The sequence below is a fragment of the Curcuma longa genome, chromosome 2 (genome assembly GCF_044706935.1).
Source record: "Curcuma longa cultivar G26 ecotype Majalengka, Jawa Barat chromosome 2, ITB_CL_G26_1.1, whole genome shotgun sequence".
Classification (NCBI taxonomy): Eukaryota; Viridiplantae; Streptophyta; class Magnoliopsida; order Zingiberales; family Zingiberaceae; genus Curcuma; species Curcuma longa.
This window is the reverse complement of record NC_133862.1, coordinates 8,080,028-8,099,239: the sequence shown is the minus strand read 5'-3', so window position 1 is coordinate 8,099,239 and position 19,212 is coordinate 8,080,028. Positions and strand designations below refer to the sequence as shown.

Genomic DNA, 19,212 nt, shown 5'->3' with positions numbered 1-19,212 from the left:
CGACAGCGGATGGCTCGGCAGGAACGCAATGAGTTTGTGAAAATAATTATATATGCAACCTTTTGGGTAGGTTGGTTCTTCTAGACAAATGTCTTGAAGGCGAACATAGTCGAAGTCAAGAAGCTCTACCTCAGAATTGAAGGAACTCATTCCGATTCCTTTGGCTTAATTAGTACTTTGAAAAAGACCATATATTCAGGTCAACTATTTGGTACTTTGCCTTTAAGATTAGAGAGCTACTTGAATCTGTTTCATTGTTTGGGTGTCTTGCAGACCTGCAAGTTTTTCGTGGATAGATGAATTGGAATAGGCAACGGCGATAGGACACGCTGTGCTTGCGTTTAATTTGTTTGTTTGTTTCTTCAATGGAGGAAGGCTGATGAAAACAATGAGGAGCAAATCAGATATATATGCAACAAACTCAGGAGTCATCCAGGGATGCTACAATCTCTTTCTATCGCGCTGACTGTGGAACTTGTGTGCTTGATTCTTTTGTTGACCTGAAACGTCTCTTCTCCACCACTGCCCAGACCTGAAACGTCGATCCCTCACAGAATAATGTTAAATGATAACCCAATAGAAAGATCATCTAATATTAACGCAGCAAAAGTGAGGGGACTGCAATTTGTTGTTATTGTAAGATAAAGCTGATCAAGTTTTGTTTTCATAGGTTTAAATTCACCATATAAAATCTGGTTCAGAATGTCAGCTGATGCTTTGTAGACTGTGCAAACCATTTGCTCAAGCAGCTGATATGGTTTCAAAGTTTCAAGGTAATGGCGTATCTTTTCTCTTTCTCGGATTGGATCAAGAAGAGGCTTCTGTTCAGAAAGCAAAAGTGGAGAAACATTCCAAATTTGCTTAATCGGTTCATAGCAGAATGGACGACGCTACGCTTACAGGTAGCAAATCCTGCATTCTTACTAGTCCGCTTCTTGGTAGATGGATCGAAAATATTCTCACCTCACAGCCTCTCCATCATCTTAGACTCAATCGACTCCAAATTTGGCAGCATACATTTTAGCAAAGTTGGTCAGAGTAAAAACCCAATCATGCAGACCTGCAAAGAATGCCATAGCTAGTACCCTTCTCTGGATACACTTGGACGTCACCAAGAAGAACATCTTCGTAGGTTGCCATGATACACTAGCATTCTTACAAAAGGTGAAATCTGTCACCTCAGCAGGATCACATGATCGGCTCCAGAGGAAGTAAATCGAAAAACTACAGTTGGTCACGATGGAGGAGAGTATTGTTTGGGCTTCACTGAGATTCAAACTCGTGCTTTCTTCTGCAACTCTGTTCCGTCGTAACCAACTCAGCTATGTCCGGGAGCTACATTAGCATTCTCGATGACACGTTGGAATGTTTGATAGACTTTCTCTTCTTATGCAAAAAGATAGAATCTGCCACTCCAACGGCCCTACACGGTCGGCTCCACGACTTTGATAGGCTTCCTCAATTGAATATATGTAGGATCTTCAAATGCTTGGTTTTTGTCTACAATTTCTAAATCATCTGCAGCAAGAGCAGTGTCATCCTTAGCATTAGGGAGGACCTCCTGCGAAGTCTCATTGACAGAGAGAAGGTCAAGTTGGGAACCATCGCGCTTGTTGAAGAACTTGTTGCCAACCTGCTGAAATGATAATGCCCCACGAGTACATAGATCGTGGAGCGCACATGAGCACAGTGAGGATGACGTCGGTGGTGAAAACACTGAGCTTTTTAACGGATTCAAAATCCGTTAAATCCTAAACAAACTCAAAATTTCAAAAAAAAACAATAAAAAATAACTCTAAAAAAATAAAATCTTTGAATCCTCCTACATCAATAGTTGAAACGTTTGGTGTAGGCATGAGGGAGGGAGTATGCTAGCTTATTGCGGACTGAAGGGATGTGACACGAACTAACACACCCCGGAATTCGTCGAATGACTTTCTTAAGACTATAATAAAATTTTCACAGCGGAAATAAACAATCAAAGACAAGAATCAACACCGAGATTTAACGTGGAAACCTCCTCAATGTGAGGAGTAAAACCACGGCCTGAGGCACCACCAAAAACTTCCACTAAATCAACAAAGAAGTGGGTACACAAGTGTTCTTCTCTAGCCACCAACAACCAGCACATAAACTTCTTCTTCTACTCAGCGTAACATCAAGAACTCGTCTTGGTAATCATACGCTTAACAACACAAATAGAAGAAGTTAAAATCAAGAATACCGAATCTGACAGTTTCGAAACAGGGACGAAATCACCAGCTAGAAGACTCCAATGACGATCTCCACCGTTCAGAATGAAGAACCTCAAGTTGGGAATACTCTCTCAAAATTTCAGGAAGATCCAACGGTGCAATTGGCGGCAACACCCGGTTAAGTGAACGTCGCGCAGGCTGAAACAGTGCTGCACGAAATCTGTTTTTCGGCTCTTGCTTGGCTGCGTTTTTCTCTCTTATATCATCTAAAGATAACCCTAGATGACCCCTTAATATAGATGAGGGCTTGGGCTTCATCCGTGTAAAGAAACACGGGCTTGGGCCGCTCTCACATAGGAGAGACCAACCCAACAAATCTCCCCCTCTCGACTATGTGGAGGAGCTCGCCGAAACACCGGCGACTTGACGACAAGCAATAATCCTTTCTCTTGAAAGCGCCTTCGTCATCATATCCGATCCATTATCATCGGTGTGGATCTTCTCAATATGCACCGCCTTAGAATTCACAACATCTCGAATCCAATGATATCTCATATCTATATGCTTCGACTTCGCATGGAAGGTTGAATTCTTCGCAAGATATATAGCACTTTGATTATCACAAAAGAGGACGTACCGTTCTTGATTGAATCCAAGCTCTTGGAGAAAATTCTTCAACCACAATAGTTCTTTGCACGCTTCCGTGGCAGCAATGAATTCCGCCTCGGTGGTAGATAGTGCAACACATTTCTGAAGCCTAGATTGCCAAGAAACAGCTCCCCCTGCAAAGGTAATCAGATAACCTGATGTCGACTTACGAGTATCAATATCTCCAGCCATATCTGCATCTGCATAGCCAATCAACTTTGGCTCACCACCTCCGAAACATATACCATAGTGTGCGGTACCACGCAAATACCTCATAATCCATTTCACCACATTCCAATGCTCTTTTCCAGGATCAGATAAGAATCGACTCACCACGCTAATAGCATGCGCTATATCAGGTCTCGTGCACACCATCGCATACATCAAACTACCAACAGCAGAACTATAAGGAACCTTTTGCATGTACTGTCTATGCTCATCAGAAGAAGGACAATGATCGTGGCTCAACTTAACACCAGAAGGAAAAGGAGAACTTACTGCTTTAGCATTTCCAATATTGAACCTTTCCAACACTTTGTGAATATACCTCTCTTGTGATAAGAAGATCTTCTTCTCTTCTCTTCTTCTGATAATTCTCATGGCAAGAATCTGTTCTGCAGGACCTAAGTCTTTCATAGCAAAAGACTTGTTCAATTGCTTCTTCAACTGATTAATGCGTGAAATATTCTTGCCAACAAGGAGCATATCATCCACATATAACAGAAGAATAATGAAGTCATTATCACCAAACCTCTGAAAGAAGACACAATGGTCTGTATTGGTTCTGGTGTAGCCATGCTCCCCCATAAAGGACTCAAATTTCATATACCATTGCCTTGGGGCTTGTTTCAAACCGTAGAGACTTTTGTTGAGCTTGCACACAAACTCTTCTTTTCCTTTTACTATGAAACCTTCAGGTTGCTCCATGTAAATCTCTTCGTGCAAGTCACCATGAAGAAAGGCAGTCTTGACATCCATTTGCTCAATCTCCAAGTCAAGGCTGGCAGCTAAACCCATCACAACTCGAATGGATGACATCTTCACAACCGGAGAGAAAATCTCATCAAAATCAACTCCTTTCCTCTGACTGAAGCCCTTTACTACCAATCTTGCTTTGTATCGTGGCTTAGAGTTGAGTTCATGCTTTATCCTGAATATCCACCTGTTCTTCAAAGCACGCTTACCCTTAGGCAACTTCACTAAATCATAAGTATCATTATCATGAAGTGATTTCATCTCATCATCCATGGCACGAACCCATTCTACCTTTTGCTCACTCTCCATGGCTTCTTCAAAATATTCGGGCTCTCCCCCATCAGTCAACAGAATATACTCATTAACTGGATACCTGGTGGATGGTTGTCGTTCTCTCAACGACCTTCTGAGTGGCATATCACTTGGAGTTTCAGTTGTTGGTATATCCTCAACAACTTCGGTTTCTATTTCATCTGTCTCATGTTCATCATCTTGAACTTCACTCTGCGATGAAATTGACATAGGAGGAACAATACTCATATCCAAGTTCTCACTACTAGAAACAAAGGAAGATTTCACCTTGTCAATGTCCTCTATAGTATGATCCTCTGCAAAAATTGCATCTCGACTTCGAACAAGCTTCTTTGAGATAGGATCATAAAATCTATAGCCAAACTCATCCTGACCATATCCGATAAAAACACACTGCTTTGACTTCAAATCAAGTTTACTTCTCTCATCACTAGGAATATGCACAGAAGCTTTGCATCCAAAAACTTTTAAGTGATCATAAGAGGGATCCTTACCACTCCAAACTCGATTTGGAATATCAAACTTCAAGGGAACACACGGTGTAAGATTTAACACGTGAACAACAGTGTTAAGAGCTTCACCCCAGAAAGACTTTGGTAACTTGGCATGTGAAAGTAGACATCTTACTCGTTCAACGAGTGTTCTATTCATTCTCTCTGCTAACCCATTTAACTGAGGTGTCTTGGGTGGCGTCTTTTGATGTCGAATGCCCTGCTGTATACAATACTCATCAAATGGCCCCAAATACTCACCTCCATTATCTGATCGAATGCACTTGAGCTTTCTTCCAGTTTCCCTCTCAACTGAAACATGAAACTGTTTGAACACATCTATAACCTCGCTCTTGTGCCTCAGAGTATAAACCCAAGTCTTTCTCGAATGATCATCAATGAAAGTAACAAAATAAAGAGATCCACCCATAGTCTGAGTCTTCATAGGACCACATAAATCAGAGTGCACTAGGTCAAGAATATTTTCTTTTCTACCAGGCGATGAAGACTTAAATGAAATACGATTCTGCTTTCCTGCCAAACAATGATCACACCTCTGCAAACTGACATTCTTTAAACCAGATAAGACATTTTTCCTGCCTAAGAGAGAAAGACCTTTTTCACTGATATGACCAAGCCTTTTATGCCACAACTCAGATATAGCCACATTTTCTACCACATTCACTGCATGATTCACAATCTTAGCATGCAACATGTATAAGGCCGAAGATCTCTCACCTCTGGCCACAATCATCGAGCCTTTGGTAAGCTTCCATCTTCCATCTGCAAAGGTACTACAATAACCATCATCATCTAGCTTTCCAGTCGAAATCAAGTTCAACCTAATGTCTGGGACATGCTTCACATCTCTTAGAATCAACTTAGAACCAGTACTAGTCTCCAAGCATATATCGCCAATGCCAACAACCTTTGCTTCACCATCATTTCCCATCTTCACAAAACCAAAACTACCTGGCGTGTAAGAAGTGAAGAAATCCTTCCGAGAGGTAGTATGAGTAGAAGCACCACTGTCAATCACCCAACTGATATCATGATTAGTTAAATTAACCACATCATAGTCATAGACAATCAGGAAATCTTCAGTGGTAGTGGCAGCGCGTTCCGTATCACTACTTTCGCCTGATTTCTTGTCTTTGCCCTTCTCTTTATATCTTTGCTTATTCTCCTTCTTCAATAGCCTACAGAAAGGCTTGATATGTCCCTTCTTACCACAATGATGACATTCAACATCAGTAAATTTTCCTCGAGACTTACTTCTGCCATTGCCATCTCTACTCTTCGGTCCACGGTTATAATTTCTCCCTCGTGACTCGGTAACCAAAATATCTGACTTTGAAGAAGAATTAGAATCAAGAGACTTTCTCCTCACCTCTTCATTCATGCAGCTAGCCTTCGCCATATCATATGTAATCACTCCTTTTGGAGCTGAATTCGAAACTGATGTTCTGAAAGTATCCCAAGTGTGCGGCAAACTACCAAACAACCACAAACCAAGCAACTCGTCTTCAAATTTAAGACCCATGGAAGACAACTGATTAATATGACCCTGAAAGTTGTTGATATGATCCGCCATTGAAGAACCATCCTTATACTTCAATCCCAACAGCTGATTCATCACATACATCTTGTTGCTTCCTGTATTGCTTGCATAAAGCTCCTCAAGTTTACTCCAGAGAGTCCGAGCATGGTTGATTCCACTGACATGATTTAGCACATTATCCTCAACCCACTGTCTGATAAATCCACACACTTGCCTATGAAAGATAGTCCACTGCTCCTCTGTCTTATCCTCTGGTTTTTCTGTAGAGAAAACAGGCATGTAGTAATTCTTTACATAAAGCAGATCTTCCATCCGAGACTTCCAAGAAGAATAATTCGAACCAGTCAACATAATCATCTTGCTCGTATTAGCCTCCATCACTCGACACAAATCACAACCTGGCTCTGATACCACTTGAAGGGATGTGACACGAACTAACACACCCCGAAATTCGTCGAATGACTTTCTTAAGACTATAATAAAATTTTCACAGCGGAAATAAACAATCAAAGAAAGAAATAACACCGAGATTTAACGTGGAAACCTCCTCAATGTGAGGAGTAAAACCACGGCCTAAGGCACCACCAAAAACCTTCCACTAAATCAACAAAGAAGTGGGTACACAAGTGTTCTTCTCTAGCCACCAACAACCAGCACATAAACTTCTTCTTCTACTCAGCGTAACATCAAGAACTCGTCTTGGTAATCATACGCTTAACAACACAAATAGAAGAAGTTAAAATCAAGAATACCGAATCTGACAGTTTTGAAACAGGGACGAAATCACCAGCTAGAAGACTCCAATGACGATCTCCACCGTTCAGAATGAAGAACCTCAAGTTGGGAATACTCTCTCAAAATTTCAGGAAGATCCAACGGTGCAATTGGCGGCAACACCCGGTTAAGTGAACGTCGCGCAGGCTGAAACAGTGCTGCACGAAATCTGTTTTTGCGGCTCCCCCTTGGCTGCGTTTTTCTCTCTTATCATCTAAAGATAACCCTAGATGACCCCTTAATATAGATGAGGGCTTGGGCTTCATCCGTGTAAAGAAACACGGGCTTGGGCCGCTCTCACATAGGAGAGACCAACCCAACAGGCAACTAGGTTTAGCTAGAAAAGTAGGGATCATATAAATGCAAACTCTTCTTCTTTTAAAACATTATGCATAACTAATACGCTCGACCATCTACAAATATATGTTCTATTGATTATAGGAAGAAGTTGAAAGAAGAACTTTTACTATAGTAAATGCAATTTGTACGGAGGTATATGATCATATTTATGATCAATCAATACTCTTGTTTTTGATAAATTGATAACATGATTCAATTTAAACTCTAACACAACTTAATTTAAACTGGAACATATACTACTAGATTTTTCTTTAAAAAATATTTTTAAATTTATCCAATAAAAATTCTAATTGATTTTTTTTCTAAAATTTATCGTAATAAAACTCTAGTTCTCTATAAAAACCTTAAAGAGTGTTAGAGAGATGGCGATTCTGTAATGCTTCTCGTCACTGACTACTCTCTCTTGGTGTATGTTTGCTTATCATACGAAATTATTTTTTTAAGTTTTTGAACTTTTGCTGTAAGATACCGAAACTTTTAAGGGTTAAATTGTAAATAATTTAATTCTAATTGGGTATGATTAGAAATTTTATTAGTGGAAGGGAATGAATTCATCGTATGAAGACGAAATAAACGAAAGTGATTTCGTTCAAATTAGAGGTCATTTAGTTGGTGAACTAAATGAACCGATTTTGAACCAAATTGAACCAACTTAGTTTGGTTCGCAATGGAAGAGGTTTTGACAAAATAAAAGGGATGAGAAGATTCGTCTTGCGAAGACGAATTAAACAAAATTAGTTTGGGTCAAATCGGAATTCGATTGGTTAGTGAACCGAGCAAACCAAGATTAATCCGATTTACTACCGTAATAATCTGAACCGAACCAAGATCAGTCTGGTCTGAACCCAAATATTAATAGGTTATTGGGTTTGATTGATAGAATCCGGTTATCCAATCCATTAACAAAGATCCACCCGTTAAGAAAAGCACAGTGGCCGCGATAATCCTCACGAGTTTCCTCTGTTTCTCTCCTCGGTTTTCTTCGATCTCGGCAGACGACGGCAGAAGACGAGAGTGTAGTTGGTTCTGAGGTCGCCGGCGAAGAGAGGAGATGCTGTGGATCGAGATCTGAGGAGCTAATGGCAGGAGATCAAGCTGACGGCGATCGGTGACGCGAGCAACCTAGATCGGAGGGAAGAGTTGGAAAAGGTAAGATTCGGTCGGATGCTTGGATTCCTAGGTTCTCTTTCTCGAGGTTTTCTTGTGATTTCGAATTAATTCCAGATCTGTGATCGGAGATCATAGCTTGATGTGGAATTTGAGTTGATTCCCTGATCCAGCTGTGAGTGAAGAAGAAGAAGAAGAAACCGAATCTGTAAGGTAAGGGATCGGCTTAGATTTCTAGGGTTTAGATCCTTGTTTAGGGATTTCTTCTTGAATGGATTTTAAACTTGGATTTGATTAGCAGATCAATTAGATTTTTGATCGGATCAGGTGTGGAATCTTGGTTCGGCAACAAGCAAGAAGAAGAAGAGGAGATAGGTTCTTGCTATTGAATTGACATTAAGGTAAGCTCCCTTGCATTCGTTTAATTTTGGTTGATGTATTGAGTAGTGATTTGACTAGAGGGATTAATCGATTCAAACAGAGGGGGGTTTACTGTTATATTGGTTTGAGGTGGGGATTCTGTTGAGAAGACTTTTATCTATTCGGTTAGGTTGGTCCATTGATGAAGATGATCACTTTGTAATGGAGGGATCAATTGGTAAGAGTTGATAAATTGGGTTGATTTGTTCAGAGTTCTTAGATCTGTTGGGATATGATAATGGATTAAATTGATTGGTTAACTAAGGTTGAGCTTATCCCTTAGATTAAGTTATGGATAACCTAAACTCGGATCTAATTAACCACGATTAGTTTGATTAGGTTATGACTATTCAATCTAACGTGGGTTAATTTAGGATTGATTAAATAGAGAATTAACTATATTAATTGATTAATAAAATTAATTAATTAATTAGTTAATCCCTGTTAGTATCAACCTAAAGATTGGATTAGTCTAATCTAAGATGGATTGATTAGCTTAGGTTTGATTAAACATGAAGTTAGTGATATTGATCAATTTGATTAGTACAACTAATTGATTGATTAGTTAAACCTTTGTTAATATCGACCTAAAGATTAGATTAGTCTAAACTGAGTTAAGGTTAGTTAAAGAGGGTTAAAGTAACCCTTAGAGTTCCTTGGTTGGATTAGGATTTCTTTGATGTATCATTGCATTTAGAGTTGTTATTACTCTTTTGCAGGACTCTGAGCGATTGTAGGACTTCGATACGATACGAGAGTGTTTTCTGGAGGTTCTATTCGACGTGCGGTTACAGGTGGATAGTCTACTGTATTTAGTCAATACAGTTCCTTTCTTCTTTACAGTACATGCTTTCTTTCATTTCTAGTGATTAGAATACTTATCACGCTCTTATACTCGTTATAGATTAGATACTTTCGATACTCTTGTTTATCACATGCTTGATCATATTTCTTTGACCTTATTATCAGTTCTGTTTATACTTCTGATGCTAGAGATTATTGCTATCCATGTTTTGATTACTGTCTTTATTTTAGTGATGTTATCAGCATGTTGATACCTGTGATTAGTAGGACCTTTCATTAGTACCTACACATGTTAATTAACACGGTGTTGATTAACATGGTAGAGGATGATTATGCTGATTTGATCATGTCATCATTACGCATGAGCTTGATTGTAAATCCCAAAGATGTGGGTGTATCTTGCCCGTAGTTGGCCTATAGTGATATAGGTGATTATTACCCTTCCATCATGGTGATGGGGACTGTATGGCCTGTACGCAGCCGAGTCAGTGGCCTGATCTCGACACCGCGATGGGGTGGTACTCAGTCTGGCTATATGGCTTGTACGTAGCCCGGCTGTATTGCCTGTACGCAGCCGAGAGTTATTCTCTGGACGAGTATTGAGGACAACACTGGCCATAGGTATTGTACGTAGTTCTTGTCGGGACTACCTACTGAGGGTGCTACCAGGTTACTTTGTTGTAGTGCTGGATCCATAGCCCCGCTATTGTCTTACACCTCCGACTCATTAGACATGAGGCGCTGGAGTCAGTGTAGACTGATGCATTACATGCACATATTGCATTATGAGATTTATATACATGCATTGGACCGTATGTGTGTGCATTACATTATGAAGTGATTGTGTACTTGTATTGATACTTGGTTGATACATTGCATAATATGATCATGCATATGGATTACTACGTGTACCTGAGATATGACATTGCTTGTATGATACCTGTAGGAGTTACGATACCTTACATTGTTCTCCTGATTACTTCCCGTTATGCTTATTTCATATCTGCTTTATTATGATTTACCCTATTGAGCATGTACTTCTTTCTGATTATCCACTGAGTATATTTGTACTCACCCTTTGGACTCTGGGATTTTTCTGTCTTCCCAAATATCAGGTAGGAGACTACAGCTGATGCCGAGGAGATTTTGCCAGTCATGCTACCTCACAGCAGTTTGTGATTGTTTTGTGTTTGTGGACTTGGGATTGCATGTGTCTATGTAATGGTTTTGTTTTCTTACAGTTCGAGTTTATACATCGTATTGCTACTGTGGACTTTATTACACTGCTTTCATGGTATATGTGGTTACGGATTTTATTCTCCGTTTGAAATTTTAGTATATTATCTTTTCTGCTGCGTATTATCTCTTTTGCGAAGAATTAACGAGTTTTATTCGTTAATATTTTTACGGATGCATTGCATATATAGTAGGATGTGTTGAGTGGTCGTGTGGGTCACATTTAGATTTATTTTACTTGTATAAATCCATAGCCTGTTATGGATTGGCCGTGTGGGCCTTATATATGTGTATGTATCCAGGGAATTATCATAGATACAGGGGAGATGTTGCCGAAATTTTTCGGACGGTCGTCTCCCGGGTCGTGACATTTGCACCATTCTGCAACTTGGTCTTTAGTCTTGACATACTCCATATGTACTTATTTTCTCCATGTAAATTAAGCTTTCTCTCGTGCAAAGTGACAATGCACCTCTACATGTTTAGTCCTCATAATCTAGCCCATATTTTTGTAAGAGTCCTCAGACCACTGATCTTGCCTTATACTTCTCAATTGATCCTTCAAAATGACTCTACTTTATAATTCCATTTACAGATTATTGGCTTCATATCTTTCGGCGTTAGTATCAAATCCCATATTTCATTATATGCTTCAAACTATCTATTTTTGCTTCATAAATTTTCTCCATTAATTCTTTGCTTGAGAATGCCTCTTTATATATACTAGCTAGGTTTTGTTACTTAAGATTGAAGGATGTTTTCACTCAATCTTTTGTTTAATTAAGAATGTCTCTTTGTATATATCGTTATTTAAGAATGAATGATGTCTTTTCTCAATTCTTTGCGTGTGTATCTACTTCTTATACAGCATGCAGCCTCCTAGCAAGAAAGGTCAAAATGATGTTAAAGCAAAACCTACTTAACTACATCTCTCATATACATGCCATTTTGTCTATCAATATATGGATGAACGATTAGGAGATGATGCAGCAACTCTATCCATAACTTATGCTTCATCTTCAATCTTTAGTTAGTGAGGTATGTAATTACTTCAACTTCAATTCCTCTTCCTTATGCTGGATTATTGTTACTTCTCTTATATATATTGATCAGTTCAATCTGGTATGCATAAATTAATTTGGGCATTGGTAGATAATTAATTAAGGGAAATAGCTAGTTTGGCTAGAAAAATAAGGAACATATGCAAACTCTTTTTCTTTTAACTCTGGAATAATTAATATGAGAAACTTTCTTCCTTAGTTTTAAGGTCCGACCATATTTCAAAATTTATGCCAAATATTTTAAATGAACAAACTCAACTACTGTTAAGCTATTCTGGGGATCCTCTTCCTTACATTTGGTATCTACATATTTGTCTTATCAAACAACTATAGAGTAATTGCTATAATGTATTAAAATAAATTATTTTTTTTAACATCAACTTAACAAATTAAAATACTATATAAAAAATTTTATTAATAAACTTGGTTAAAATTGCTTATAAGTGATTTTAGACCTTGATAAAGTGATTTTAATAAGTTTAACTAATTTTAAGTGTCGACTCGAGCTTGGTTAGCATGGTCAACCTTAATGACAGGTCAATTGCACCAATACTATTACTCAAGTTGTTCAATCAAGTTCAAATAATGTGTTTGTTGCAACGATGCCATAAGTTGATTGCTCAAACCCCATAGTCGACTCATGATAGGTAGCAACCCCCTCATACCTCTCAAATCCTTAATTCAAGATATAAGACTTCATTAATCTATTGCTTTTCCTTAGCAGTTGACTGATACCTCTGTTTATTCTTACCATGAATTCACGCCTTCTTTCATATATCATGGATTTATAAAATGGAAGATATCTCTATTGGAATGAAGTTTTTTGAGTTGAGCTCAAAAATAAAATCATGAGGATTTAGACCCAAAGTGAATAATATCATACCATTGTGGAAATATTTTGATTTCATCGATACTAACAAGTGATATCAGAGTCATGTGAAGATCCTCAGGAAAAATGAAAGAGGTAGGGGAGGTTCAGACAATGAGGATAATGATAGCTCTCAGTAGAGAGAGTTTGGACCCGGACCATGGGGATAATGGTAGGGGAGCTCTCAGTGATACTTTATTTGAGGGGAGGATTGTTGGAATATAATCGAACCCAAAATAAAATCATGAGAGCTTAGATCTAAAGTGGATAATATTCATATCATTGTTGAGATATTAAGATTGCATCAATACTAACAATTAAGACTTCTTTTATTCAACATACAATTAACTTTGACCTGTTGAGACTTTCCATTATTTAATTAGCATTGGTCCACCTTAACTAATCGAGACTTCACCATTACCTAAGATGATTTGGTCAACCTTGACATGTTGAAACTTTACCACTACCTAGCATCTAGTCAACCTTAACCTGTTAGGACTTTACCGCTATCAAACATCATCCTCCTTGACTTGTTTAGATTTTCCTTATTATCAAGTGTTCGACCAACCTTGATCTATTTAGATTTCGTGTCTCATATTAAGTGTCCGATCTTATATGACCACTCACTTGAACTTCACTTTACATGTCAAGTGTTTGATTCTCCATGACCGACTTGGATTTTACTTCTCATATCAAGTATCCGATTAATCATGATCCACTTGAAATTCACCCTTGTCGTACTTCTTGTTGGACTTCTAATCGCTAAGTGTCCGGTCCTCCATGGTCCATTTGGATTTTACTTCTCATGTGAACTCTTTGTTGGATTTCGGAGTGTTAAATATTTAATCAATCGTGACTTATACTTTGGAAGCCATCATTTTGGTTAGGACACAAGTTCTCCCTTTCTCCTTGATTTTCTTTAGATACGTCTTCTGAGAAATGGGATAATGGCAAAGTTATCGTATTATTTTCTTCCTTGTAGACATCTGTAGAATCATGAGAAGAAATCTCATCAAAGATAACATCACGAGAAACAACACATTTATTAGTCGTAGGATCCATACACCGCCAGCCCTTTCTTTGTTCGTCATAACCGACGAAAATGCATTTAATTGCTTTAGCATCTAACTTACTCCTTTGAGAATCAGAGACATGAATGTAGCAGATTGAACCAAAGACTCAAAGATATTTCACATTTGGTTTATGACCACAACTGTTTGATCAACTGTGACCCACTTCGACTTCTCTCTTGTCAATTATTTATTGGACTTCTGACTATCAAGTGTTCAATCAATCGTAAACCACTTAGACTTCTCTATTGTCAAGTATTCAATCAATCTTGACCTACTTAACTTCACACTCAACCATCCATCTTGGTCAATTTGACTCGAGGTCGATTGCACCAATAATAACTTTTTATCAAACGTTTTTGTATTTGATGCCTCACTCTTATCAATAAACATATTGATCAAATATCAAAACTCAACTCGAGTCAACTAAGATTAATTAAATTGATCAATCATTACTTGAGGTCGATTGCATTAATACTTTCAATATAAGAAATATGGTGGGATTCTATTTTATCTTTTTATAATAAAAAAGATGTAAGTGTCCTTTTAATTTTTGCTCTTAGATTTTTCACAAATGACTTTTCTAAAATCTAGAAAATAAATTGGTCGATTGGTTGCTCCAAATCATAAAAAAAAAATTAATTTTATAAAATCCTCATGTCAGATTAGTTTAAAAAATTATTTTCATTAAATGAAATATAAATATATTCATTCAAGTATAAATTTCATTTAAGCTTATAAAAGAAAAAAATATAAATTATTTAATAATGTAAAATTATCACATCCACAAAAATATAAAAAATAAATTCTTATGAAAATAATTTACAATTTTATAAAAATATTTAACACAATAAAGAAATAACTAGAGCCAAAAAGTTTTAAAAAAAAGGAGAGTAGATTTGTAGAAAAAGAATTTGACAATTGACTAATTTAAATTTATAAAATAAAATTAACTATGTCCATATAAATATAAATATAAATTTATAAAATATTTTATAATTTTATTCATTAAAAAATAATCTTCAACCATCCATTAAACAAAAGTATATGTAAGCTCCAAAAGAAAATTTCTGTTTTCCCTTAGGAGAAAATTTTTTTAAAAAAAAATCACCCCATTTTGGAAGTGTCATTTTAATTTTTTTTTTCTTGATTAGAAAATTTGCAAAACTGAAAATAAATAGTACACCAATTGCATTTTCCATTAGTCATTTATTTGGTCAATAATAATATAATATGTAGTTAATTAGTTATCATCGTACAAGTTTGGCTAGTCACTATTCCAACTCTGATTTTTGTGCAAGTTTGGTTTTCAATCATCTCAATTATATTCTTACTAACTGTTACAAAAATTTCTTTGACTTTAAGAAGTTTTCTTTTACATCCTTTGTATATATCTTATGTTGAAAAAGATATATCCTAAGTGGTTTTTTTATTGCCTCTATATTCTGTTTTTTTATATATTTCTTTCACATAAAAGCCATTTTAAAACAATCCTGTGCATTCATAAATTTATTCAATTAAATTTATTTATAGTTTTATTTAATTAAAAAATAATCCTGTGCATTCATTAAACAAATATAAGATCAATAATATTTGGTTAATGAGGTATTGTTGTGTAAGTTTGGCTAGCTACCATCCCAACTCTTATTGAATGTCAACAAATATTTCTAAGATTTGAGAAATTTAAATTTTCTTTTACATCCTTCGTATATTTTTATAAAATTTTCTCAATCAATATGATCTTTCCCCCATAACTACTTCTTTTGGTATTTCTTTCGCATAGAAGTTGATAAGAATGCAAGCATATATAAGCAGTAAGTGTTCTGGTACAAATTCAGATCTGATCTTGAACAGTTGATTCATCCGTCTCAAGAAATGGCAATGGTCCTAGAATTTTTTGTTAATAGATACCTTGGCAAACTATCAGATTTTATCGAAGGAGAGGTAGGCAAAGTGATAGGGGTTGAAGAAGAACTTAAGAAGATTCGTGACAAATTATTAAGAATCAGTCCCTATATTCAAGATGCAGAAAAAAAAAGACGTAGAAATCCTGTGATCGACAGTTGGGTGAAGGAATTAAAAGACATCATGTATGATGCAGAAGACATACTTGAACTTTGCTTTATCGAAGATGGGAGATTATTGGCGGCCCACCCATGTTCTTGTTCGGGGGTACACTCTCCGATCAGTTTGCTTGCATCTTGCTTCCAGCGTTGCAAGTTCCGCAGAGACATTTGGAGCAAAATAAAGAAAGTTAATGATAGACTTGAAGCAATCAAAGAGGTCAATACATTGGTACCCGGTGGGTTAGTAGCTGCCCAAAATAACTCAGCAAAGACGTCATCTTCTACCTCACCTGCATTTGTGGCGACAGATATTGTAGGGACACAAATTGATGAAGCTGCTCAAAACTTAATTTCACAGATGGAGAATAGCAAAAAAAATTGTAGTGTGTTTGGAATTTCTGGGATGGGTGGAATGGGCAAGACCACTCTAGCAAAAAAAATATTCGATAATGATGAAATGGTGAAAAAACAATTTAAGAAACAAGTGTGGTTACATGTATCCAAGGAATACTCTGAGATTGACATACTCAAACAGGTATTGAGAGGTATAGGAGGACATGATGATGGAGTTCAAAGCAAAGCAGAAATTGAAGTTAGAATTGCTCCTCTTCTTTCAGAAAGTTTGCTTCTTGTACTAGATGATATATGGAGTGCAAATGTATGGATAGATTTGCTCAGAAATGTCATTTTGAACGGGTCTGGTAGGAGTGTTATCTTATTTACCACTAGGCATGAAAATGTGGCAACAGAAATGACAGCAGATTTTGTCCACCATGTTGAGAAAATGCATGAAGACAGTGGTTGGGAATTAATTAGAAAGATTGTTTTTAGAGACAAGGAGGATTTAATAATTTCTGAATTGAAAGAAGTTGGTATGGAAATTGTTAAAAAATGTGATGGTCTTCCTCTTGCAATTAAAGTGATGGCTGGTGTTTTATTGCACAAAGAAAGGACTAAGAGGGAGTGGGGAAAAGTTGTTGAAAGTAATTTATGGTCTACAGAAGAGAGTGGTGCTAAACTATCCAATGTTTTATACTTGAGCTATGAGGATTTACCCAGTCACCTCAAACAATGTTTTCTTAGTTGTGCTTTCTACCGTGACATATCATTTCGACAGGACATAATCCGACTATGGGTGGCCGAAGGATTTGTAATTGAACAAGCAAATAGTTTGATGGAAGATATAGCAGAAAACTACTACAAAGAACTTATTGCAAGAAACCTTTTGCAAATTACTGAGGGATCTATAGCTGATTATATATTTGTTATGCATGATGTTTTACGATCTTTTGGGCAAAAGCTTATGGAAGAGGAAGGGATTATCGTTAATAATGCTCAATGCACAAGTACAAAATCTTTGACAAAGATTCGTCGTTTGTCCATCTCAACCCAAGGTGATGTGTTATCCCTTCCCAATGTGATAATAAAGCAAAAGTGTTTAAGAGCCCTAGACCTCGTTAATTGTCCTCAAATCAAGCGAATAGAGAATCATGCATTTGAAAGTTTAAAATATCTCAGAGTCTTGAATTTGTGTGATACATCCATAGACAGCCTCCCAGACTCTCTTGTGAAATTATTTCATCTAAAATACTTGGATCTTAATGGAACAAAGATTAGAAGGCTTCCTGAATCCATTGGGTGTCTTGCAAACCTGCAAACTTTGAGTCTCTCGTGGTGTAAATCACTGCATGAACTTCCAAAGGGCATCACAAGGTTGAGCAATTTGAGGTGCCTTCGAATTCTGGATACTCCGCTCACCCATGTTCCAAAGGGAGTTGGGAAGTTGAAAAATCTCAACAATCTTGAAGGATTTTTGGCCGGCCATTGTGACTCCATGAACAGGATGGATGGAGGTTGTGACTTGGACGAGTTGCAAGACTTGTGCAACCTAATTACTCTGTTTATTGATAAATTGGAAAGGGCAACAACGAGAGGAAACAGAAACTTTGTGCTTGAGAAAAAAACATTTCTTAGGAGATTCTTTCTTGCATGGACAATGAATGATAATGAAAATAATGAGGAGCAAAGCATTGAGGCGGAGAGGATATCCAACCAACTTAGTCCTCCACCGACCCTAGAATTGCTTATGATCGAAAATTTCCCTGGTCAACAGTTTCCAGCATGGATGGTTTCTACTTCTATACATGATTCATTGGCTGACCTAACAACTTTGATGCTTCAGAATTTCCCATCATGTGTGGTGCTCCCTCCATTGGGCCAACTACCCAATCTTAAATTCCTAAAAATTGAAGGAGGAGAAGCAATCAAAAATATTGGGCCTGAATTCCTCGGCTACAAAACGCCTGCATTCCCAAAACTTGAGTGTCTAGAATTCAAGAACATGCCCAATTGGGAAGCATGGGTATTGCGTGTGGCACATGATGAACCTAACGAGGATGTTCAGGCAACCAACCTAAATTTGTTTCCTAATCTGAAAAAATGTTTCCTCTTGCACTGCCCAAAGCTGAAACATAGCATCCTTCCGCCAACGAGGTTTTTACAAATTGATCTCTGTCCAAATTTGGAATATGTGGAGAAGGTTGGCATGTTGCAGGAATTTGAAGTTGCTTTTCCCTCAGAATTAAAACAGCTTCCACAATGGGTGTCAAGCCTGGTTAATGCGACTTTGAATAGTTTACAGAAATTTACTATGCTATGCAATTCACTTCTGCTTGATAGTTGCAGTGAGGGGAAGCAAAATTGGCACATCATTAAACAAATTTCAAAAGTTAGTATTTATAGCATTGATGGTAAAACACGCTTGTTGCTTAGTAAAGACTCATACAAATACGAAATAAAGGATGACTTTGGAAGTTTCGTCGCCCTGGTAAGTTATCTGATCATCTATTTTCTTACCATACCTTTCAATATTGTCAGGAAGAAAAAAAACTTGTACAACCATTTTATTCTATGGGCAGGATCAACCAGCAAGCTTCCATGGCTAATTGTTTCCTCCATTATGATCAAGGTTAGTAACTAATTAATGGTGGATTTTATAATATCATCACAAATAAAATATACTTATTTCTCTATTTCTACTTGAAGGTCGCTTGTTGGATTTGGTATAATTTGGCCAAGGCACATATTTCCACTAAATCGCATTGGTGTTTAGTGATGCACTGCTTCTATATATATATATATATATATATAATTTAATACTACTCTTTTGTGGAAAAAGATTATTTGTCTTTGTATTTAGAATAAATATTTTGGATTGTGTATTGTAACCTGTAAGCTACTTATTTGTGTTTGCTTCTTCAGAGA

The 19,212-nt window shown here is 37.1% G+C and overlaps 1 protein-coding gene and 1 long non-coding RNA gene across 2 annotated transcripts; both read left to right on the top strand.

Annotated features, from left to right (window-relative positions):
* The first annotated feature begins 8,318 nt into the window (after window positions 1–8,318).
* LOC141822156 (uncharacterized) lies at window positions 8,319–9,637 on the top strand. Its single transcript, XR_012601241.1, has 4 exons — window positions 8,319–8,465; window positions 8,541–8,636; window positions 8,725–8,824; window positions 9,563–9,637. It is a non-coding gene; the product is annotated as an uncharacterized LOC141822156 (long non-coding RNA).
* Window positions 9,638–15,757: 6,120 nt separating this feature from the next.
* LOC141822154 (putative disease resistance RPP13-like protein 1) lies at window positions 15,758–18,918 on the top strand. The gene is made up of 2 exons (XM_074709590.1): window positions 15,758–18,775; window positions 18,867–18,918. The coding sequence occupies exons 1-2, from the start codon at window positions 15,758–15,760 to the stop codon at window positions 18,891–18,893; spliced, it is 3,045 nt and encodes a 1,014-aa protein (XP_074565691.1). The 3' UTR covers window positions 18,894–18,918.
* Window positions 18,919–19,212: the final 294 nt, after the last annotated feature.